The sequence below is a fragment of the Myxine glutinosa genome, chromosome 6, assembly GCF_964187855.1.
Source record: "Myxine glutinosa chromosome 6, kmMyxGlut1.1, whole genome shotgun sequence".
NCBI classification, from domain to species: Eukaryota; Metazoa; Chordata; class Myxini; order Myxiniformes; family Myxinidae; genus Myxine; species Myxine glutinosa.
The window spans coordinates 104,957,401-104,981,468 of record NC_136266.1 but is presented as its reverse complement, the minus strand read 5'-3'; the positions used below and the strand labels follow the sequence as shown (position 1 = coordinate 104,981,468).

The 24,068-nt window shown below is 44.7% G+C and overlaps 1 protein-coding gene across 1 annotated transcript in view; it reads right to left on the bottom strand.

Annotated features, from left to right (window-relative positions):
* Positions 1 to 24,068, bottom strand: part of TRIM37 (tripartite motif containing 37) — a 181,506-nt gene that overhangs the window by 119,535 nt on the left and 37,903 nt on the right. Inside the window, exons 7-10 of the mRNA XM_068102237.2 lie at positions 17,956 to 18,078; positions 17,633 to 17,756; positions 17,334 to 17,401; positions 14,916 to 15,040 (exon numbers count right to left, since the gene is read on the bottom strand). Of these exons, the coding sequence (XP_067958338.1) occupies positions 14,916 to 15,040; positions 17,334 to 17,401; positions 17,633 to 17,756; positions 17,956 to 18,078 (440 nt within the window). The remainder of the gene's footprint in view (positions 1 to 14,915; positions 15,041 to 17,333; positions 17,402 to 17,632; positions 17,757 to 17,955; positions 18,079 to 24,068) is intronic.

Here is a 24,068-nt window from a genome sequence, read left to right as displayed (position 1 = left end):
TGTGGTAGGAGTAGACCTAAATGGACATGTGGGAAGGTGTATAGACGGTTTTGAGGGAGTTCATGGTGGTTACGGATATGGTGTGAGGAATGGAGAAGGTGAAAGGATTTTGGAGTTTGTTGATAGAGCTGGTTTGTTGATTTGTAATACTCAGTTCCAGAAAGCGGACAATAAGCTTGTTACATACACATCAGGTGGGTCGACGTTGACTACCTGATGGTGCGTTGACTTCCACTTGGTTGTTTGCGACATAAGGGTGAAAGGTGTGAGGAGAGCTCGGCGGGTGAAGAAGGGTGAAGTACCAACTGAGAAGGAAGGTGTGGAGGTTGAAAAAGGTGACAGTAAGGGAGGCATTAAAAGAGGCTGAGAATGGGAGAGGATGATGTGGTTGAGCTTGAAAGTGGTTGGATGTCAATGAAAGATAGTCTGTTGGGAGCCGTTGGTGAGGTATGTGGATGGACAAAAGGACCACCGAGGCACTCGGAAGCATGGTGGTGGGATGATGAAGTTCGAAAGAGGGTCGACGAGAAGAGGAAGAAGTTCAAGGAATGGCAGAAGGCGAAGGGTACAGGGACAGAAGATGAAAGTTATAAGGCAACCAAGAAGGCTGCAAAGAAAGAGGTAGCAAAGGCGCAGGAGGCACATCGGAAAATGTTCGGAGAACGCTTGGATTCGGAAGAAGGTCAGAGAGCGGTATTGAGGATTGCAAAGCAGATAGCGAAAGAAAGGTGCGATGTGATGGGGTGAGTTTCTTGAAGAATGAAGTGGGACAAATCATTGTGGACCCAGATGGAATTAAAGGAAGATGTAAGAGATATATGGAAATGCTGTTGAATGCAGAGAATGAATGGGACGGCAACATAGAGAGTAACTGAGTTTTAGGACCGGCAGAGAAGATAACTGAGAAGGAAGTTGAGGAAGCGATAAAAGCAATGAAGAGTAGAAAAGTGGGAGGGCCGACGGGAGTTGTCGGAGATATGTTGAAGGCAGCGGGAAGTTGGGGTGTGAAGAGAATGACAGAGATCTGAAATCTGGTGGGCATTCCAGTGGATTGGGAACCGAGTACCCTCGTCCCTCTATACAAGGGGAAAGGTGACCCTCTGGACTGTGGCTCATATAGAGCGATAAAGTTATTAACCTGCGCTCGTGAAGCGAAAAGCGGGGTCAAGCATTCGGTTGCGTACGTGTGCCTTGTGCCATACGTGTGCCGTTCGTGTGCATTTTAAAAATTTGTTTTCTCGGCAACCATTGGTCCGTTTGACACGGAATTTTATCATAGAAGCGCCTCCGCCTGTAGAATTTTTTATTCATAATTATGATGTCATAGGTCACGTGGTACAGACGCCATCTTGGAAAAACGTTACACCTCTATATCTCCCAAACCACTCAATGGAAAAAAATTGAAACATGGCTCATTGTCAAGTACTCACCATGGGGAATAAGATATGTTGGTGATGTCATCGGTGCCTTAATGATGACGTCATAATTCGACAAGTACAACGCTTGATCTGATCAGTATGAATAAAACAAAAATTCCTCTGTAGTGGGGCGGCTTAGCCCAAATATTCAAAAGAATTGTGCATTTTGTGATACAAGCACCAAATTTGGCACACTAGTAGACGATCATATTATGAAAAGATCTGGATATTGGGCCATCTCAGATTCAGAGATTTGATTTTTGCAAGATTTGCAGATTTTGCAAGCTGAGATTGCAACGCCAGGCACGGCCGACTCCTTCCTACGAGCTGCCCACGTCACCCGCACAAGAAGAGCTCATCAAATCACTGCAGCGGCACTGCACATCCTGCAACACCGTGCGTATGAACGCCACTGTATGACATATGCTGATGATGCAGAAGACCTGCCTGAGTTCGAAGACTGGTGTCACCAGAGAGGAGAAGACATTCCCAACTTTCAGTACTGGGCAACTGTGCTGGAACTAGAGATGTTGGTACTGGTCTACGTGCGTTCTCTGCGGCAGTCTTCATTCACGACGTACCTTGATGCCCTGACGGAACTGGTCCCATGGTTCCATGCCTTAGACCACACACACTATGCCAGGTGGGTTCCTGTTCACCTGAGGGACACGGTTGCACTCCCAATGAAGCACCCAGATGTAGCCAGCGAATTCAGGGCTGGCAACTTCACTGTACAGAAGACGAAGAAGGTGTTCTCTTCGATCCCAATCGAATCGAAATCTTGCAAAAATCAAATCTCTGAATCTGAGATGGCCCAATATCCAGATCTTTTCATAATATGATAGTCTACTAGTGTACCAAATTTGGTGCTTGTATCACAAAATGCACAACAGGTTTGCTATGCTGCTACACTACTGCAACTGTTCGTCCGATGGACACGAAATTTTCAGAATATGTGCGGCTCCTATATAATTTTTTAATTATAATTACAACGTCATAGGTCACGTGGTACAGACGCCATCTTGGAAAAAAATCTAAAATAGTTGCACCTCTATATCTCCGAAACTGCTCCATGGAAAAAATTGACACCTGCCTCATTGTAAAGAACTCCATATGAGGAATAGGTGTTGTTAACGATGATGTCATTGGTGCCATAATTATGACGTCATAATTCGACAGGGACAACGCTTAGTCTGATCAGTTTGAAATGTATTGAGCGTGATCTGTGCAACAATTATATTAGAGAATTAGAATGTATGATGTCATCGCTCACGTGGTCTGTCAGCCATATTGGATCAAAGAAAATAAATGTTCAAAAACAGAAGAGTTGGCTCGCAACAAGTTGACTGCGCAGGGTAAATAGTCTATGAATACCATCTAGTTAGAGCATGGCATGAAGGTATTCGAAAGGGTTTTTTTTTTTGTTTTTTTTTTGTATACTGAATCGAGGCTCGTGAAAGAGCTAACATTTATTTCACAAACAAATCAACCAGACAAACAAAATATACAAAAAGAGGGAGCGGAAGACAAGATGGGGAGAGAAGGAGAAGCACACAACCACAACATTTGAGAGCAGGGAGAAGTGTGGGAGGGAGAGGGCTTGGGGGCAGGAGGCGTGGGAAGGGGAGGGGGGTGGGGGGGGGGGGGTATAAAACACAAGGGGACCGAAATTAGCGGGGGTAGAAAAGATCAAGGTTTTGGATGGGGGAGGATAAGAGATGGTGGTGAACAGCTGTTTTAAAGACCTGGAGGGTGGAGTGGGATTGAAGAGAGTGAGGGAGTTTGTTCCAGAGGCGGGAGAAAAGAGGAATGAAGGAGTGAAGGTGAGCAGAAAGTCTTGATTTTGGCAGTTTAACCATAAGAGGGTTGCAGGCAGATCTTGTGCGACCTGTAGGAATATTTGGGGGACAGAGCCCAGAGAGGGCTGGGGGAGCAAGGCCAGAGAGGAGTCGGTAGAAGACGGAAAGACCACCAACCTGCCTGCGGTGAGTGAGTGAAAGGCCCTTGGAGTTAGCTTCATCGCGGGAGATTCCAATGATTCTGAACGCTTTGGTTTCAACAGCGTGAAGACGGGCGAGGTGTGAGGCAGGAGCACCAGACCAGAGGGGAGAGCAGTATTCCATAGAGCTGCGGATGAAAGCCTTGTATGTGGTGAGGAGCTCAGGTGTGCCAAGGAAGGACTTCGCACGACGGAGGATGCCCAGTCGGCGACTGGCTTTGGAGGCCAGATTTGAAATGTGGTTTTCCCAGGAAAGATCATGGCAAATAGTGAGACCCAAAAGCTTGAGTGACAGAACTTCTTGGAGAGGATTATTCAGAAAGTGGATGGGAGGGTATTCCAGTCTGTCTTTTCGGAGAGACATCGTAAGAGTGGGAGATTTATCAGGATTGAAAGACATGTTCCATTTGTTTGCCCAGTCTGTGATTTTGTCCAGGTCTGCAGAGAGTGAGCAGGCTGCAGACTGCTGATTCTGAGGGATGAGGAATGGAGCGACAGAGAGTAGAGTCGTCAGCAAAGAGATAGATAATATTTTCAAGAGAGTCAGAGAGATCATTGATGAAGACCAGAAAAAGCACAGGGCCCAGAACACTACCTTGGGGAACTCCAGCCTGAACAGGAAGAGGAGATGAGAGAAACCCATTCAGGGCCACACGTTGACTATGACCAGAGAGGAAGTCCGCCAGCCATGCGTGGAGATTTCCATGGATACCAAAGGAGGAGAGTTTGGTGAGCAGAGCAGGGTGCCAGACCGTATCGAAGGCACGTGAAATGTCAAGGGAGACAGCTCTAATTTCCTGTTTGGCGTTGAGGACCTCCATCCATTGTTGAGAAAGCAGAAGCAGCATGTCCAGAGTAGAGTGACCAGGTCTGAAACCAAATTGATGATCAGAGATCAAGCCATTGGAGAAGAGGAAAGATTTCATATCTGAAGCAATGATGGATTCCATGACTTTGCTGATAATTGGGAGAAGGCTGATTGGTCTGTAGTTGCTGGGATCTGTTTTTGCACCTTTTTTGTGCAAAGCGGTGATGTTGGCTGATTTCCAAGCAGATGGCAGATGACCTTGAGCAAAAGAGAGGGTGAAGAGAACAGAAAGAGGGAGTGAAAGAGCGGAAGAACATGATTTTAGGACCCGTGAGCTGATGCCGTCAGGACCAGTTGCAGAATCAGAGTCGAGGGTTGACAGAAACTTTTCCACCTTGTCAGGAGTTAAGGACACAGAGTCCAGGAGCAGCTGGGTACGACTGGGTACGGTGGGTACAGAGAGGGATAGGTTTGGGACACAAGGTTTAGAGGTAAACACAGAGTTGAGGCATTCAGCTTTTTCACGTGCGGAGTCAGCCGTTAAGCCGTTTGAGGTGAGGGATGGGATGGAGGGGGAACAAACACCACAAACAGATTTGACCAGACGCCACCAGGATTTGGAAGAGGGAGACAGATAAGAGAGTTCGGTCTTGAGAACGGTGAGATATTGTTTCCTGGCTCTCCTGAGGGTGGACACACACTTCTTTCGGGCTTTGTGAAAGGAAATGAGATTTCCTTCCGTTGGATTTGCTTTCCAGGAGACGAAAGCAAGTTGTTTCAGGGCAACAGCCTCACCACAAGATTCCGTGTACCATGGACGGGAGGAAGGGTATGACAACTGAAGACGAGATGGGATAAATCTGTGCATGAGAGAGAGCAATTTACTTTGAAAGAATTCCCAGGATGAGTTGATGTCAGAAGCGGTAGAGATGGGAGACCAGTCCAGATGATTGATGGCTGCTTGAAGACCGTGCCAGTTGGCCTGAGTGAAATGCCAGACTCGTCGACGCTGAGGAGGCTCTCTGAGAATGGTCAGAGAGATGTCCACTTTGACAAGCACATGATCAGATGAGCCGATTGGAGCAGAAGAAGAGCAGCAGACATTTTCAGGGAAGTTTGTCATAACCAAATCTAGAAGAGAAGATGCTCCGTTGACTGAGATCCGGGTCGGGAAATTGACAGATTGTGTCAGTCCCAGTGAGTCGCAGAAGTCCTTTGCTGAATAGCCATGGCTGGTGAGAGGTACCCACACCCAGCCAACTGGCATGGTGACAATTGAAATCACCACATATGAGGAAGAGAGAGTTGGGATGGGTAGATAGAAGTTGGTCCATATTATCAGACAGCGAGATGTAGATGGAGTCATCGCTGTTTGGTGGACGGTACAACACACATATGAACAAAAGGTGGGAGCGAAGGGGAAGCCGTAGCCAAAGGTATTCCTGGGGGTGAGGTGGAGAGAGGGCAGTGGAGGGCGAGTGAGGAAGAGAGTTTTTTATAAAGATAGCAACCCCACCTCCAGGACGAGGCTCAGGTCTATCATACCGGAGGAGGGAGTAACCTGGGAGAGATACCAAGGCATCAGAGACATCATGAAGGAGGAAAGTTTCTGTTAAGCAGATCACATCTGGTTTGTCAGAAGCAACCTGTATGGAGAGGTCAGTCAAGTTTGAGCGAAGGCCCCGGATGTTTGAGGTCCATACCGTTAATGAAGAGGAAGGGGGAGCATCGGGTCCAGAACAGGGGGGGGAGGGGTAGGGTAAGATGTGGAAGACAAGGAAGAGGTAGGGAGAGCTGTTTAAGGTATTTCAGAGATTTCAGAATAGCTTGGAGAAAGGAAAGAATGGGGTGGACAAAAGGTTTGATGGAGATTGGGTGAGGCACAGTGAGGTGTTATTTGAGGAGGGGGAAGAGCGAGGCAGAAGGTTGGGGGAGATGAAGGTGAAAGTTGGAAGGGGGAAGAAGCAGGGAGGATGCTTTGAGGAGGAGGGGTGAGAGGGGAGTCTAGGAGGGGAGGAGCGAGGGAGAGTCTCGGAGGGGAGGAGTGTGGGGGGAGTTTAGGAGGGAGGGGAGGGAAGGGGCAAGGGGGGAGATTTGAAAGGGATGGGTGATGGGGAGGATTTGGAGGGGAGGGGTGAGATTGGATTTTGAAAAGTGTACGTCTGTACGATTCATGGGAAACGAACATTTTTTGCAAAATGAGTTTGAGACCTTCGTACAATGGTCTCATATTCAATGTACAATGTGCGCCGAGGGTGTTGGTGAAGAGGATAAGAAAGAAAGTGATTGACGAAATGCAGTTTGGATTTATGCCAGGAAGAGGAACGACAGACGCGCTTTTTATTGTACGGCAGTTGCAGGAAAAGTACATGGAGAAGAGGAAGAAGTTGTTTCTTGGGTTTGTTGATCTGGAGAAAGCATTCGATAGGGTTCCATGCGAAGTAGTGACATGGGCATTGAGGAAGTTAGGAGTGGAGGCATGGTTGATCAGAGTAGTGATGGCAATGTACGAGAGAGCGCGCACAGCTGTAAGGACGAAGGACGGGAACAGTGGTGAGTTTGCGGTGAAGGTGGGAGTGCATCAGGGGTAGGTACTAAGTCCACTACTATTTGTAGCCATGATGGAGTTGCTGGCTCGAAACGTAAAGGAGATTATCGTGGGAGTTGATGTATGCAGATTATCTGGTGTTGATTGGGGAGAATATGGATGGACTGAAGGAGAAGATGAACAAGTGAAAGGAATGTATGGAGGCAAAAGGTCTGAAGGTGAGTATTGGAAAGACGAAGGTGATGGCAAGTGGTAAAGCATGTGGTGAGGTGGAAAGAACTGGGAAGTGGCCGTGTGCTGTGTGCAGGAAGGGCGTTGGAGTAAATTCCATTCAATGTACAATATGCGCCGAGTGGGTTCATCAAAAATGTAGTGGTCTGAGACAGTCATTAACCAGTGTGGCAGCTACATTCAAGTGTAAGGTGTGCACAGAGGGAGCTGCAGATGGAGGAAATGTTGAGTTGGATCTTGGAGACGGCGTGAAGCTGGAAGGTGTGAAAACATTTTGCTACCTCGGAGACATGCTGGATGGAGAAGGTGGATCAAACTCAGCAAAGGTTGCTTGAGTGAGATGTGCATGGAAGAAGTTTCGAGAACTGAGTGGCATGCTGACGAGGAGGGGAGTGTCGTTGAAGCTGAAGGGAAAGGTGTATGCTGCATGTATGAGAAGTGTTACGATTTATGGGAGCAAGACATGAGTAATGAACGTAGAGCAGCAACGAAGGCTGGAAAGGGTGGAAATGCGAATGATTCGGTGTATATGTCGAGTATCGTTGAGAGAGAGGAAGACAAATTATGAATTGCGAAAGATGATGGGAATAGAGCCTGTGATGGATGCTGTGAAGAGAAACAGGTTGAGATGTTTGGTCATGTGTTGAGAAAGGATGAAAGTGACTGGTTTAGAAGAGTGATGGAAATTAATGGAGAAGGAAGTAGAGGATGGGGAAGACCGAGAAAGACTTCGCTGAAGGTGGTGGAAGAAGAAATGCGGGCAATGAGGTTAACAAGGGGGAGATGCAGAAAATAGGGCAAAATGGAGAAGATGGTCATGGGGCCCACAAGGCTAACCCCCGTTGTAGCAGGGGAAATGGCCTTAAAATGCCTGTTGTTGTTGTTGTTGTAGTCCGCTGAACGAAATAGCAGTTGTCCAATTTCCAGCCAAAGAAGGTGCACAAGTTAAAATCAGTCGGGTCTGGTTGGCATTTTGGATTTTGGACACCCTTTTGGATTTTGAGGCCAATAGCAAATCATTCCAAAATCAACTAATGATGCACATCTATAACATGTGACCAGAAAAAGTCATATTTTGTGGTTAGAAAATTCATTTCCAAGCATTAAAATGTGAGATTCAATGGTTATATATTGACGGCCATTTTGGATGTGAGGCAAAATCCAGGATAGCCCCTCAGCTAAATTGAAAGGGCATAGGCTAAGGATGATGTAACCACTGAGAAAGCTTTGGCAGGAAAAAATGTTCGTTTTTTTTCTTGGCTGGGAGCTGTCTATTCAGAGATGCCAATGACGATGGAATTGGTATCGGAATCCAAGCTCGAAATACACTGTTCTCAATTTAAAGCCACCATGTGGATCAATGTGAGTTCATCGTGTGGCGTCACTGGTGAAATTGAAAATGGCTTTTTTTGGACATTTTGCAATTGGCAAAAAAAACAAAATCCATTAAATTAGACAGTGATTAATGATTTTCAATGTTTAAATTTTTTTTGTTTTGGTTCCCCTTCAATGTGCACATAGTTAAAAATAGAAAAAGAAACCTATACATAGTTTTTTTTTTTTTTTGGATACAGAATCGAGGGTCGTGAAAGAGCTAACATTTATTTCACAAACAAATCAAACAGACAAACAAAATATATAAAAAGAGGGAGCGGAAGACAAGATGGGGAGAGAAGGGGAAGCACACAAAACACAACATTTGAGAGCAGGGAGTTGTGTGGGAGGGAAAGGGCTTGGGGGGAGGAGGCGTGGGAAAGGTGGGGGGGGGGGGGAGTGGGGTGGGAGAAGTATAAAACACAAGGACACCAAGGACTTCCACGACAGAAGTTGGTATTTCAAAAAAGTGGATTTCGGATTTCAAAAAGTGGATTTCAAAAAAGTGGATTTGGGGTGAAATTAACAGGGCAGAAAAGATCAAGGTTTTGGATGGGGGAAGATAAGAGATGGTGGTGAACAGGTGTTTTAAAGACCTGGAGGGTGGAGTGGGATTGAAGAGAGTGAGGGAGTTTGTTCCAGAGGCGGGAGAAAAGAGGAATGAAGGAGTTAAGGTGAGCAGAGAGTCTTGATTTTGGCAGTTTAACCATAAGAGGGTTGCAGGCAGATCTTGTGCGACCTGTAGGAATATTTGGGGGACAGAGCCCAGAAAGAGCTGGGGGGCCAAGGCCAGAGAGGAGTCGGTAGAAGATGGAAAGACCACCAACCTGCCTGCGGTGAGTGAGTGAAAGGCCCTTGGAGTTAGCTTCATCGCGGGAGATTCCAATGATTCTGAACGCTTTGGTTTCAACAGCGTGAAGATGAGCTAGGTGTGAGGCAGGAGCACCAGCCCAGAGGTGAGAGCAGTATTCCATTGAGCTGCAGATGAAAGTCTTGTATGTGGTGAGGAGCTCAGGTGTGCCAAGGAAGGACTTCGCACGACGGAGGATGCCCAGTCGGCGACTGGCGTTGGAGGCCAGATTTGAAATGTGGTTTTCCCAGGAAAGATCATGGCAGATAGTGAGACCCAAAAGCTTGAGTGACAGAACTTCTTGGAGAGGATTATTCAAAAAGTGGATGGGAGGGTTGTCCAGTCGGTCTTTTCGGAGAGACATCATAAGAGTGTGAGATTTGTCAGGATTGAAAGACATGTTCCACTTGTTTGCCCAGTCTGTGATTTTGTCCAGGTCTGCAGAGAGTGAGGAGGCTGCAGACTGCCGATCTGAGGGATGAGGAATGGAGCGACAGAGAGTAGAGTCATCAGCAAAGAGATAGAGAGGATTTTCAAGAGAGTCAGAGAGATCATTGATGAAGACCAGAAAAAGCACAGGGCCCAGAACACTGCCTTGGGGTACTCCAGCCTGAACAGGAAGAGGAGATGAGAGAAACCCATTCAGGGCCACACGTTGACTATGACTAGAGAGGAAGTCCGCCAGCCATGCGTGAAGATTTCCATGGATACCAAAGGAGGAGAGTTTGGTGAGCAGAGCGGGGTGGCAGACCGTATAGAAGGCACGTGATATGTCAAGGGAGACAGCTCTAATTTCCTGTTTGGCATTGAGGACCTCCATCCATTGTTGAGAAAGCAGAAGCAGCATGTCCAGAGTAGAGTCACCAGGTCTGAAACCAACTTGATGATCAGAGATCAAGCCATTGGAGAAGAGGAAAGATTTCATATCCAAAGCAATGATAGATTCCATGACTTTGCTGATAATTGGGAGAAGGCTGATTGGTCTGTAGTTGCTCGGATCTGTTTTTGCACCTTTTTTGTGCAAAGCAGTGATGTTGGCTGATTTCCAAGCAGATGGCAGATGACCTTGAGCAAAAGAGAGGGTGAAGAGAACAGAGAGAGGGAATGAAAGAGCGGAAGAACAGGATTTTAGGACCCGTGGGCTGATACCGTCAGGTCCAGTTGCAGAATCAGTCGAGGGTTGACAGAAACTTTTCCACCTTGTCAGGAAGAAAGGACACAGAGTCCAGGAGCAGCTGGGTACGACTGGGTACGGTGGGTACAGAGAGGGATGGGTTTGGGACACAAGATTTAGAGGCAAATACAGAGTTGAGGCATTCAGCTTTTTCACGTGCGGAGTCAGCCGTGTAGCCATTTGAGGTGAGGGAGGGGATGGAGGGGGAACAAACACCAGAAACAGATTTGACCAGACGCCACCAGGATTTGGAAGAGGGAGACAGATAAGAGAGTTCGGTCTTGAGAACGGCGAGATATTGTTTCCTGGCTCTCCTGAGGGTGGACACACACTTGTTTCAGGCTTCGTGAAAGGAAATGAGATTTCCTTCCGTTGGATTTGCTTTCCAGGAGACGAAAGCAAGTTTTCTGGGCAACAGCCAGAAACAACTTGCTTTCCAGAAACAACTTGCAACACAAGAAACAAGAAACAAACAAGAAACAAAGCCAGAAACAGCTTGCAAATCTTGCAGACAGATTACAGTTTGCGTTTTTAATATAATCGGCACACTTTTCTCCATTCTCGTGGAGATACATTAACAAACATTGAATAATTGGATGGCTGTTTGAAAGAGCTTTCCAATGAGAATAAACACTTGATCCAGCACATATTTTGGAAACACATGCATGTTCAGAATGCAAACCTAACCCTTAAATTTCATGCAGATTTGAATGAAGTGTCACTTTTAAACTCTCTCGTAATATTAAGGTATTGGGTTGCTCGTCGGGATCTTAAGCTTTTATGCCAAGGCCAATGTATCCACAGTAAAAATGTATGTATTTTTATGCCTCCGCCCCAGAAGGTGAAATAGTTTGAAAATGACGATGTAATCATGAAATGAGGTCACGTGGTTTCACAGCCATCTTGCATAGAAAAACGAACCTTATCCGATTAACACGAAACTTCACAAACGTGATCCCCTACCCATTCATATGCAGAGTGTACATCTTTTAAGGTCATACACCATGTGGGGTGGCAGCCATATTGGCTTGAAAGCAGATATATATATATTAAAAATCCCTCCTCTGAAACCGCTTCACAGATCGATGTGAAACCTGTCATGGCTGGTGAAAATGTGATACTTGAAAACAGCTGAAGGGATTTAAATCAAACTGGTTTATTTTTAGGACAGTGAACGAGGGCATCTACCCATTGTGGAACAATACAACAACAACAACAACAACAACAACAACGGCATTTTAAGGCCATTTTCCCTGCTAGAGCAGGGGTTAGACTTGCGGGCCGCATGACAATCTTCTCCATTTTGCCCTATTTTCTGCATTAACCCCCTTGTTACCCACCTAGTTAACCCCCTTGCCCACATTTCTTCTTCCATCATCTTTAGTAAAGTCTTTCTCGGTCTTCCCCGTCCCCTACTTCCTTCTAATATTGTGGAATTGATACATAACAATACACAACATAATTGATACATAAACTGATACATAACACGGTATCTCAAAAAGTTATGGACGAGTTATGACTAAACTTGGTGGACGAGTTGGTTAGGTGACAAGAACAAGCAGATTAGATTTTGGTTCAGGTCCGAATTCAGATCCGGCCTATCAGTGGGATAGAAAACAAACTGTTCAGCCTGGTGGAGGTATGCACTCTACAGAGTGCCGTTCTAGATCAAATATGTTATATGTCGCTTTTCACCCCGATCTCTCAATGGTGAAGAATCACTTGAAATTTTTTTTAACTCTCGTATTCAAATCCATATTCAGATCTTCACCAAAATCGAATCAATTCTTCCTTGTCAGACACCCAACCTGTCCACCAAGTTTCGTCCAAATCCATCCGTAAGTTTTTGAGATATTGTGCTATATAATCGATTTAAGCCCTATCAATCAAAGGTGAAGAATCACAAAACATTCTCTGATCGGGATCTTCACCAAATTTGAATCAATTCTTCCTGGTCATATACGCTACCTCTCTGCCAAATTTCATCCGAATCCGTCCACAACTTTTTGAGATATCTTGTTCACAAACAAACAAACAGACAGACAAACAGACGAGAAATCGGTCAGAGACCGAGGACTTGCCGGAATTCAAAATACTAGGGCATGCCCGTACTATATATAAGCTAGGACGTGCCCGTTCCTTGCCAAAAAAAAAAAAAAAAAAAAATTTGTGTAGGGGTGTGTGTGTGTAAACATCCTAGGGCGTGCCCGTACGTGGGTGCAAAAAAACATGCGTGCAAACAACAACAACAAAAAAAAAACTTTGAAACCACGTGGCAGTAACGACCACAGAACCCCCCCCCCCCCTCTATTTACATGAATGGTTTGGTCCATTCGCAACGACCACAGAACCCCCCCCCTCTATTTACATGCAATGGTTTGGTCCATTCGCAACGCCAAAGCGAACGGCGAACGGCTAAATCGCCATAGCTCGGTAAGTACTTGTCCGATTAATTTCAAACCTTGAAAAGGCACATCCTCGGGTCCCCAGCAATATACCTGGCAAGTTTAAAGTATATCGGACCCGTGGTTGTCGAGAAACAGCGGTCACAGACAAACGTACAAACGTACAAACAAACAAACACACAGAGATTACTGGAATTATAGATAGATGGCGGCCGAATCAGGTGACCGATGACATATTATTTGTTTTCGAAACTAATTTATTCCTAGATTATACTCAAGAAATTACATCTTGATCGGATGGAAGTTTTGTATTTGTCGAATTATGACGTCATAATAGAGGCACCTATGACATCATTAACATTTTATTCCCCATGGAAAGTTCTTTACAATGCGCCATGTCTCAATTTTTTCTATTCAGCACTTTCGGAGATATAGAGGTGCAAAGTTGTTTGTTTTTTCCAAGATGGCGGCCAAACCACGTGACTGATATCATTTATTTTTTTTCTCCACCAGTTTATGCCGACATGGCGATCAAGAAATTGCATCTTGATTGGATGAAGTTTTGTACTTGTTGAATCATCGAATTATGACGTCATAATTGAGGCCTTGGGCCTAGAGAGTTAAAAATTGGGCACAGTCGATTCCAGGGCAAGACAAATATGTGTGCAAAGTTTGGCGATTCTATGTGAAACGGTGTAGATGTAGTACTGTGCACAAACAGACAGACAAACAGACGAACCAACCAACCAATATACTTGCCGGAATGTTTTCCGGCAAGTAACAAACATACGGACAGGGGTGAAAACAACCTCCATCCACCTTTGGTGACGGAGATAATGTTTCATATGTGACAAAGAGAATGTTTCCCAAGATTACAGATTCGTTTCCACCAAGGTTTGTACATTGTATTGCAGTTAAACAGTTATTTAAACCAAGAAATGACAAGAAACCGAATTCTGACAAAGTATAGCTCAGAATTGTGGTCACTTAATAAATGGTTAGATTTGCACTGGAATGCTCTTGCAAAGACATTTGCATCATTCAAAATAATTCAGAAAGATCTAAAGCAGTCAGGTATGAGCAGCAAACAAAAAAAGAAAAAGAAAAAGTAAAACACAAAGAGAATTTGAAAACTGGATAAAATAGATGTCACACCAGTAATAATCAAGCACTTGCAGGGTAGCTTCGAGAAAGTACACCCGCCTTTGAACTGTCGAGTCTGAGTTTGATTCATGAATCGACCATAAATTGCTGCTTCACTTGCAACATCATGCTGCTTCACTTGCAAGGTGCTGTGTCAACGAGTGCAGCGTTTGTCAGATGTGACGTTAAAATGGGGACATGTGTGCCGTGTGTTGCTGGCAAACCTTAAAGATCCCATGGTGCGCTTGGCTAATAGTCGGCAAGTATGCCGGCATTCCAGCCAAATTAAAGATTTCTGTCCAGACTGCTGCTGTGAAAGTGGTGGCAAATCAGCCAGTTTATCTAATCCTTAGCAAAAAGCTGCTTCGGATAGAACAGCAGGCAAGGTTGGACAGAACAGTAAGTCAGAGCAACTAAAATGATAAAACTTCTGTGTGAACTTCAAAAAGTATTTAAAATATATACCAATAAAATCACAAACAAGCAAGAACCAACAGGTTAATAACACCCATTGTTAAAAAAAGCTCGGAGTAAACTTACTATGGCGTGAAACACTTGAAAATGTTTAAACATGAAAACATCACAACTTGGTCCTTGACACAAACTTTCCAAAACGAAGATGGATACCTTGGGCTCTGGCAGGGCATGGTTCTGCGTTCTGATAGCCACATGTTTGTTTTTAATGTGTGAGTTTCTTTTCTATTTTAGCAATCGGGTTACAGTTCTCCATCCCACACTGTCTTTGAGCACGTTTTATATTCCCCATTAGCCACTTTCAGGTTTCATGGGCTAACACCTTGATGAACACGGCAGATGTTGATGGCAAAAGCAATATATTGGAGAACATTGCCTGATAATAAGAGGCAGCACTTAAAGAAAAGGGTACACACACCAGGAGAGTACAAGAAACTCAAAGGATACAAGAAACAAAAAAAAGTGTTGCATAAAAGTGGAATACGGCATACCTTGTGAAATCTGGTGGAACAGGAGCTGTCACAAATGATGCCATTGGCTTGCGGTGCACCTGCTGAAACATCTGCAAGATCTCATTGCTCTTGGCAATCAATTCGCTCTTACTACAGGAACGCAGCTGCCGAAGAGCAGAGTGGAGGGAGCAACGTTGTTGCATCATTACTGGGATGCAGCTTTGCTGGCGAAGATACACTTGGTGGAAAGAATAAGAATTTGGGGATTGGGCAATCAACCAGAAAAGAATGGCTTGCTCTTTTCAAAAGTCACCTTGATATGGTTAAACATCAACATCAACATGTCAAGACCACTATAAACTAGAACGGCACTCGGTCGAGCACATACCTCCGCCAGGCTGTACATTTTATGCTTTGTATCCCAATGATAGGCCGGATCTGGATTCGGACCTGAACCAAAATCTAATCGGCTTGTTCTCGTCACCTAACCAACTCATCCACCATGTTTAGTCATAACTTGTCCATAACTTTTTTTAATATCGTGTTATATATCGTTTTCACCCGATCTATCAATGGTGAAGAATCACTTTTAAAATAAACAACTCTCGTGTCTGAATCCATATTCAGAGCTTCACTAAAACTGAATCGATTCTTCCTTGTCACACACCCAACCTGGGCAAGATTTTTCCAAATCCGTCCACAATTTTTTGAGATATCTTGCTATGTATCGGTTTTAGCCCGATCACTCAATGGTGAAGAATCACTTAAAAAATAAATAATTATCGCATCCGAATCCATATTCAGAGCTTCACCAAAATCGAATCTATTTGTCCTTGTCAGACACCCAACCGTTCCACCAAGTTTCGTCCAAATCCGTCCACAACTTTTTGAGACGTCTTGTTCACAGACAAACAAACAGAGAGACAGACAGACAGTGGTGAAAATATAACCTCCATCCACCTTTGGTGGTGGAGGTAATTCGACAACACCTGTCCCCATAAGTGCAATACTGAAGACAACTTGACCTAACCACGTGCACTTGTATGCATGTTCAAAAAATCCTGAATAACTACCCAAATACAAATATTGTTTAAGACGTGAAACTACCTAATGCCCCTTACACCACAAATGTAACATTACAAAAGGAGCTTTCCACAAGGAGGGGAAAAAAAAGTGTGGGAAGAAGTTACACCTGCAAAAGTCTGTACAAAGACCCGACTTATGCAATGATGATCGTGATTATGCATTTGGTGTGATATTCATGCAAGATATGGTGCCGTTGCAGCAGACAATGCAATATCAGATCTGGGCCTCTGGCAACAAAACAGTGCAATTCTTTAAAAATAACCAAATTCGATGTTTCACCTCTATAAATGTTTGGGTCAGCCTGGATGATGTTCCTGTTCCTATCTGTGCACTCACCTCAACATGTTGCGGTTCCAGGTTAAAATCCAAATTTGTAACTGAATCAGAAAATAAGCATACTCTTTTCAACTATTCATGCTCCATTAATTTTCTTGTTGATGGTTGAAAGCTATATTGTAAAAGGAGCCGTGTCTGTCTGTCTGTTTGTTTGTCGTGTTATAACTTGAAAACGGATTAACGAAAACGGGAATTTTTATTTTTTATTTTTTATGGGTACATGGACACGCCTTTTAACAACTGCCCAAGGCAACATGTAAAGTTGGTTATCCCAGCACCGAGAGCAGGATCTCCCAGGAATCCTTTTTTTTTCTTCCCCCATAGATTAGCCATCGCAGCAAAGATTGGTATTTGACAGCGAAGCGACGGGTCTTATATTGTAGTCTATATTATAAAAGGAGCCGTGTATGTCTGTTCGTTTGTCGTGTTATAGCTTGAGAACGGATTAATAGATTTCAATAAATCCAACTACGGTTGATTTGGGTAACTCCTGGGAGTGCTTGTGATCCCCCCCAACCTCCATTTAAAAAAATTATTTAATTTTTTTATGGGTACGTGGACGCGCATGTCAAAACTGCAAATGCCAACACGTGACGTCGGTTATCCCTGCACGGAGAGCAAGCAGGATCTCCCAGGAATCCTTTCTTTTTTTTCCCCTCGCCCATAGATTAGCCATCGCAGCAAAGATTGGTATTTCCGTCAGCAAAGCGACGGGTCTTATATTCTCGTAAAAATAAAACTAGTCATAATTTGGCATCGCGACGTCGACCGATACGATTGGGAATGGTCTTTTTGTGGTGTTGGTACAACACAATAATTGCACAAATGTAGAATTTCCTCCCATAAAATCTTGGGAAATCCTGCCATGGAAATCCAACATCATGATTGATGCACTTTGGGGATTGGAACAAAACATGTTGGTCGGTTTTTCCAAAACAAAAATTATAAAAATTTTATTCTGATGTCTTACCTGATGCAAGACAAACTGATTAGACAAAATTTACAAGACAAAATTTACAAGATTACAAGACAAACCTGATGCTCAACTTCTTGTAAAAGAGTCTCCAGAAGTTCTGTTTCTTGTGTCAAGGAATGTTTCTGACCTATAAACACAAGATTATACTTTTAACACATTTCTCTACTTATATGTCATCAAAATAGTTATAAAGTTATCCAAGACAGGCTATACTTATTAATGATCGCTCTAAGAGATGGAATTTCTGGCCAATAACGTTATTGGTATTAAAAAAAAAAAGGGTATTAAAGAGTTCCCACGAAATCCTGACTGAATTTTAATTGCATTATCAAGTTTAGCACATGTCCGACTGCCTCACCCATAAGGGTGAGGAGTTTGCTCTTGAGCTGAGAGTCGAGCCGTGCAATCATGAGCTCCACAGCACTGCGGATCTCACGCACACGTTCGTCTTTGGCTTCACGTACACATTCCACGTTCTTTTCCTGCAAAGCAAGTGAGCACCGCAAGAACTTGTTCGAATCAACCTTAAGGTAACAAAACCGCTGTCTAAATATGGAACATTGCAAATCCACAAGGAATACTTAAAATTGCCATCAACATTTTGACGCCTCAAAGCCACAACAATGCCCCCAAGTCCTTGCATTTCTACAAATCATGTAGCAAGAATAGCAATGAACATACCACTTCCTGCACGAGACTAATGAGCTCCATCAGACGCCGCCGTAACTTGACCACCTCCTCGTTGACCTGCGACACATGCTGTTCATATATCTCCGACAGGGGCTTGAACGTATGCCCTCCGTGCTGAAACACACCCACACACATGTAGATAAATGATGGAAACTGAGTAGCTGTCTGGTCAATGATGCAGTGAGGCAGAGAACACAAGGTCTCAAAAAGATAAACCTCCATGAGTGTGTTCAAGTCACTCAAATGGGCTAGATAGAGGTCAATGTTTTGGAATCAAAGAGACCAATGAGGAATAAGATTCTCGTTTTGCAAGCACCTTCGGGAGTGGTGTGCCAAGACCCATTGTTGTCTACACTCATGGAGATTGTCAATCATTATAGCCAATAGAAAGAGGACCATTATAAACTCATCCTCTTCCTTTATCACTCCCCCTTCCTCTCCCACAGAGGGGCCATCAAAATTACTAGATAACGACCTTCCTTTGCTGGAAAAATTGGGGAACTTTTATTTTCTTATTACCCTCACCTGAGAAGAGGGTATTGCATTCGAGTCTGTTTGTTTGTTTGTCCGCACAGAATAAATGATTTTTCTCTGCAACCGTTGGTCCGATTGACAGGAAATTTTCACCATGGGTGCAACTCCACCTGTAGATTTTTTTAAATTATAATTATGACGTCATAGGTCACGTGGTATGGGCGCCATCTTCGAAAAACGGGGAAAAAACTTTGCACCTCTATATCTCTGAAAGTGCTGCATAGAAAAAAAAGTTGACATTGTTCATTGTAAAGAACCCTCCATGGGGATTCAAATATGTTAATGATGATGTCATAGGTGCCTCCATTATGACGTCTTAATTCGACAAGTATAAAACTTCATCCGATCAAGATTAAATTTCTTGAGCGCCATTTAGGGATAAATTGGTGTAGAAAAAAAAATGATGAAGTCATAGGTCACGTGGTTCGGCCGCCATATTTGTTTTAACACAAAAGCCTTAAAAAACCACTGAAAACACGTCCTGGCGAGGGGCTGCAATCTCTGATTGCTCTTTCTAGTTTAGAGGTGCATGGCAGAGTAAGCAACAAAGTTGTGAGGGTTATATATGGATGAGGTGAGGGGGAGGGAGAGGGAGTGGGGGCAGAAATTATATATACATGAGTGGGTGAAGGTTGAAGGGGAAGGGGAGGTTAGCAAAGACAGAAGAGATAACAACTGAACATGGCGACTATCCTACAGGATAATGAAAATGAGTGGGAGGACAAGGGAGTGGAGGTGAGCATGAAACCTGGACTTCGGAAGGCTAACGAGGAGGCATTTAATGGGGTTATGAAAACGAAAATTTCTTAATATTGTTGTGACGCTGTGCGTTCATCGAGTAGAATGGTTTATGATATCATTATTGTTGTTATTGAACTTAGAATCTAGAAAATGGACAATTGTTGTCTATCTTTTTGCTGTGTCATATAATCTTTCAGTATTTGAAATGAGAATGAAATAACGAGTAGACAAATGTGAATGAGGATGAATGTGAATGAGGTTACTACTTGTATCACAGTAAAAAAATACATGTACAGTGCATTCAGAAAGTATTCAGACCCCTTCACTTTTTTCACATTTTGTTATGTTGCAGCCTTATGCTGAAATCGTTTAAATTCATTTTTTCCCTCATCAATCTACACTCAATACCCCATAATGACAAAGAGAAAACAGGATTTTAGAAAGTTTTGCAAATTTATTAAAAAGAAAAAAACTGAAATATCACATTGACATAAGTATTCAGACCCTTTGCTATGACACTTGAAATTTAACTCAGGTGCCTCCCATTTCTCTTGATCATCTTTGAGATGTTTATACACCTTGATTGGAGTCCACCTGTGGTAAATTCAATTGATTGGACATGATTTGGAAAGGCACACACCTGTCTATATAAGGTCTCACAGCTGACAATGCATATCAAAGCTAAAACCAAGCCATGAGGTCGAAGGAACTGCCTGCAGAGCTCAGAGGCAGGAATGTGTCGAGTTCCCACGGATCCATGGCAGGATCTGAGAAGGTGGATAACAAGTCTTGAAGACCAGGAGGAAAGAATGAGATTGAAGACAATATGGAACTTGGTTCCACAGATGGGAAAAATAGGAACAAATGAGTGTAAGTGAACAGTGATTCTAGATTTTGGGAGATTCACCAGAAGTGGGTTGCTGGCAGACCACACACGCCCTGCAGAAACCATGGATGGGGTGGAGGTTGGGTGGACAGAGTACGGAGAGAGGGCAGAGGTTGTAAGACCAGAAAGGAGGCGGGAGAAAACAGGGAGACCACCAACCAGTCTGTGATGTAAAAGTGATCGGCCCATTGACTCAGCTTTATTAGAGGAGAGTTCAATTATCTTGAAGGCCTTGATTTCCACGGCATCAAGCTGAGCAACGTATGAGGAAGGGATGCCAGCCCAGAGGGGAGAACAGTACTCTATAAAGCTGCAGATGAAAACCTTGGAGGTGGATAAGAGTTCAGATGTGCCAAAGAAGGAATTTGCAAGATGACGGGGACGCCCAGTCGGCAACTCGCTATTTTAGAGAGAAGTGAGAAACACCAACAGCAGAGTTTAAGGCCAAGATAGAGAGAGACTTGGACAAACAATGGGTGAATGGAAAAATAGGGGGTTGGGGGGGGGGGTCAGGAGATGATGCATGGTGGGCATGATGGACACAGAAGGAAACTACAAGGAGGAAAAACTGGAAATTTGGATGGAAAAGGGATTGGGGAGGGGGGGTGGGGGGGGGGGGGTAATGAGGGCAGAAAAGATAATTGTTTTGATTTGAGACAATGTGAGATGGTGGTGAACAGCTGTCTTGAAGACGTGGAGTGCTGTGGAGGCAAACTTAGAAATGAGGTTTACCGAAGAAATATAATGGCCTAAAACATTGCTTCAAAAAAGGGGACCACGGTGCCCGAAAAAGGCCAAACCCGGCTATGTGGGAAAAAATGGCCTCTAAAGGTGGTATATGGTGAGGCCCAAAAGTTTGAGTGACTGAACTTCAATAGGATCGTTAAGAAAGTAGATGGAAGGGTTTACCAGCCAGTCCTTTTGGAGAGACAGAGACCAAGTGAGTGTGTGACAGTTATCAGGATTGAAAGAAAAATTCAAGGTGTTTAACAAGCTCGTGATTCTATCAAAGTCTGCAGAGAGGGAAGAGGTTGTTACCTACCTATCTGAAGGATGAGGGATGTTACGGCCGATGGTGGTCATAATCAGGAAAGAGATAGAGGATTTTACAGAGTCCTAGAGATCGTTGATGAAGATTAGGAAATAGCACAGAACATTGCCTTGAGGAACTCCACCTTTGACAGGGAGAGATGAGAGGATTCAGTTGAGAGCCACACATTGTCTACGAGAGTAAAATAAGTCAGTAAGCCATGTGTGGAGTTTGCCTTGGATGCCACAGGCAGAAAGTTTGGAGAGCAAGGCAGGGTGCTATACTGCAAGAAATGCTCGAGAGAGACAGCCCTAATATTATGTCTGACATCGAGGGCCTCCAACCATTGTTTGGAGAGTAGAAGCAGCATATCCAGTGTAAAATAACCTGGTCTGAATCCAAATTGATGATCTGAGGAGGGTGACGATCTTGAAAGTTCAATCTTGAGGTTGGCCAGATGTTATGTTACGTTCTGCCTCTCCTGAGAGTGGACACACATTTGTTCCGGGGCTTTGTGGAATGGACGAGATTGCTTTCAGAAAGATTTGACTTCCAGGAAGAGAAGGCAAGTTGTTTCAAGTCAACTGCCTCACAACACGATTCAGTGTACCATGGGTTGGAAGTGGGTTTGATAACTGAAGACAAGATGGGATGGATCTGTGCATAAGAAAGAGCAGATTTCTGTGTAAGAATCCCCAGGCTGAGTTAATAATAGGGGCGGCAGATATAGGAGACCAGTGCTGAAGTGATGGCTTCTCTGCTTCCAGTCCCTGTCAATCTGCCTGAGTGAACTGCCAGACGAGCCGGCACCGAGGTAACCTCTCAGAGAATAGCCAGAGAGCTGTTGATTCTCACAAGCACATGATCAGGTGAAGTAATTGGAGCAGGAGACATGAGTGGGGGAAGTTTGTCATCACCAAGTCCAGAAGAGTGGATTTGCCATTGGCAGAAATCCAGGTTGGAAAGTTCACAGATTGAGTCAGTCCCATGGAATCACAGGCATCCTTTGCTGAAATGCCATGGCTGGGGAGAGAGATACCAATACCTAGCCAATTGGCATGGTAACAATTTAAATCACGACATGAGGAAGAGTGTTTACTCATTTAGATGAGTGGTTAAAAGTTTGTCCATGTTTATTGAGAGATGTAAATGATGTCGTCACTGTTTGGAGGACGGTACAACACACTGATGAACAAGAGGTGGGAATGGAGGCGAAGTCGCAGCCAAATGTACTGATGGGGATTGAGAGGTGTAAGAGCAGTACAAGGACAGTGAGAAATTAAGTGCTTGATGTAAAGAGCAACTGGACCACCAGTTTTAGGCCTATCAAATCGGAGGAGACAATAGCCAGGGAGAGACACAAAGTGAGTCAGGGACAACACGAAGGGAGCCAGATAATAGCCAAAGCATCAAGGAACTCCTGTGGGAAGAATGATTCTGTTAAATGATGTCTGATTTATCAGCTATGGCCTGGATTGAGAGATCTGTAAGGTTATAGCAGAGGCATTGGATGGTTGGCGGCCACACGGTAAGTGAGAGGGGACGAAGCACTTTTGGCAGGGTGCAGGAATGTGAAGAGGGTGTGGGGAAAGATGCAACATGAGATTGGGAGGGTGCGGGTTGGGGAAGCTGGGAGGACGCGGGATGGGTGGAGCTGGGAGAAGGCGGGATGGGTGGAGCTGGGACCAGGCGGGATGAGTGGAGCTAGGAGAAGATGGCATGAGGGAAGCTGAAAGGGGCGGGAAGCGTGAGAAGCTGAGGGTGGTGAGAAAAGCGGGAAGCTGAGGGCCAAGATGAGGGGAAGCTAGTAGCAGGGAAGAGGGAGGAAAGCTGAGAGTTGTGGGGAGACAGGGGAGCTAAGAGGGAGCGGGATGAGGAAGGCGGAGGGAGAGTGGGTCGGACGATGAGCGGTTGGGGGTGAGCTGAGAGGGGGTGGGACAGTGGCACAAACGTAGAAGAAGCTGACATGGACTGGTAAGAGGGGGAATCTAAGAGGTTAGGCCGCTTGGGAAGATGGGAGGTGGTGGTGGGAGGAGAAAGATGGGAGGGGGAAGCTTTGAAGGGATGGGGTGAGGCGGAACTTTGAAGGGGTGTGTGAGGGGAAGCTTTGATGGGGTGGGGTGAGGCAGAGCTTTGAAGAGGTAGGGTGAGGGGGAGCTTCGAAGGGGTGGGGTGAGGGGGGAGCTTTAAAGGGGCTGAGTAGTGCGGGAGGGAAGATTTGAAAGTGTGGGTGAGGCAGAAGATTTGAAGGGTGGGGTGAGGGGAGAGCTTTGAAGGGGCCGGGTGGTTTAAGTGGGAAGATTTGAAGGTGTGAGTGAGGGGAAAGATTTGAGGGGTGGGTGAGGGGATGTAGAAAGAAAGGGACATGAAGTGGTACGATGCTTTGTTGGATCACATCTCATTGTGTTGTGTTAGGGGGGCGGATTCTCCCTTCAAAACGAGGATGTTCATTGAGGCTAGGCGCTCCTCAGATCCTCCACTTCGGTGGTGACCAACTCGGCTATTTGGAGCACCCATGGTTGGGATGCACTATTTCTGCAATGCTTGTGATCTCCTGTGAGGCCTTTCATGTGCTGGTGACTTCCAGCAGCAAGATGGAAATATTTTCCGTGCGGTGCTGATGTTGCACAGTACAGTACGTATATCTAAATTGGTAAGCTTTACACACAGATGCTAAACAATGCACCGTTTCTCAGCACCAATGCATTACACCGATTTGTAACCTCATCGTCAAGTACTGTTCCGTCATCTAGTTCCCATTTGCTTTCATTCTGAATTAGTTACAAAAGCATCTTCTGCTCACTGCACTGTCACGTCAACAATCATGTTCTTCATACAACGTCTCAATGTGCCCACATACTGTGACTGCCACCTTTGCTTTAGAATTCAATGATGGTGCTGGTGCATTTTGCC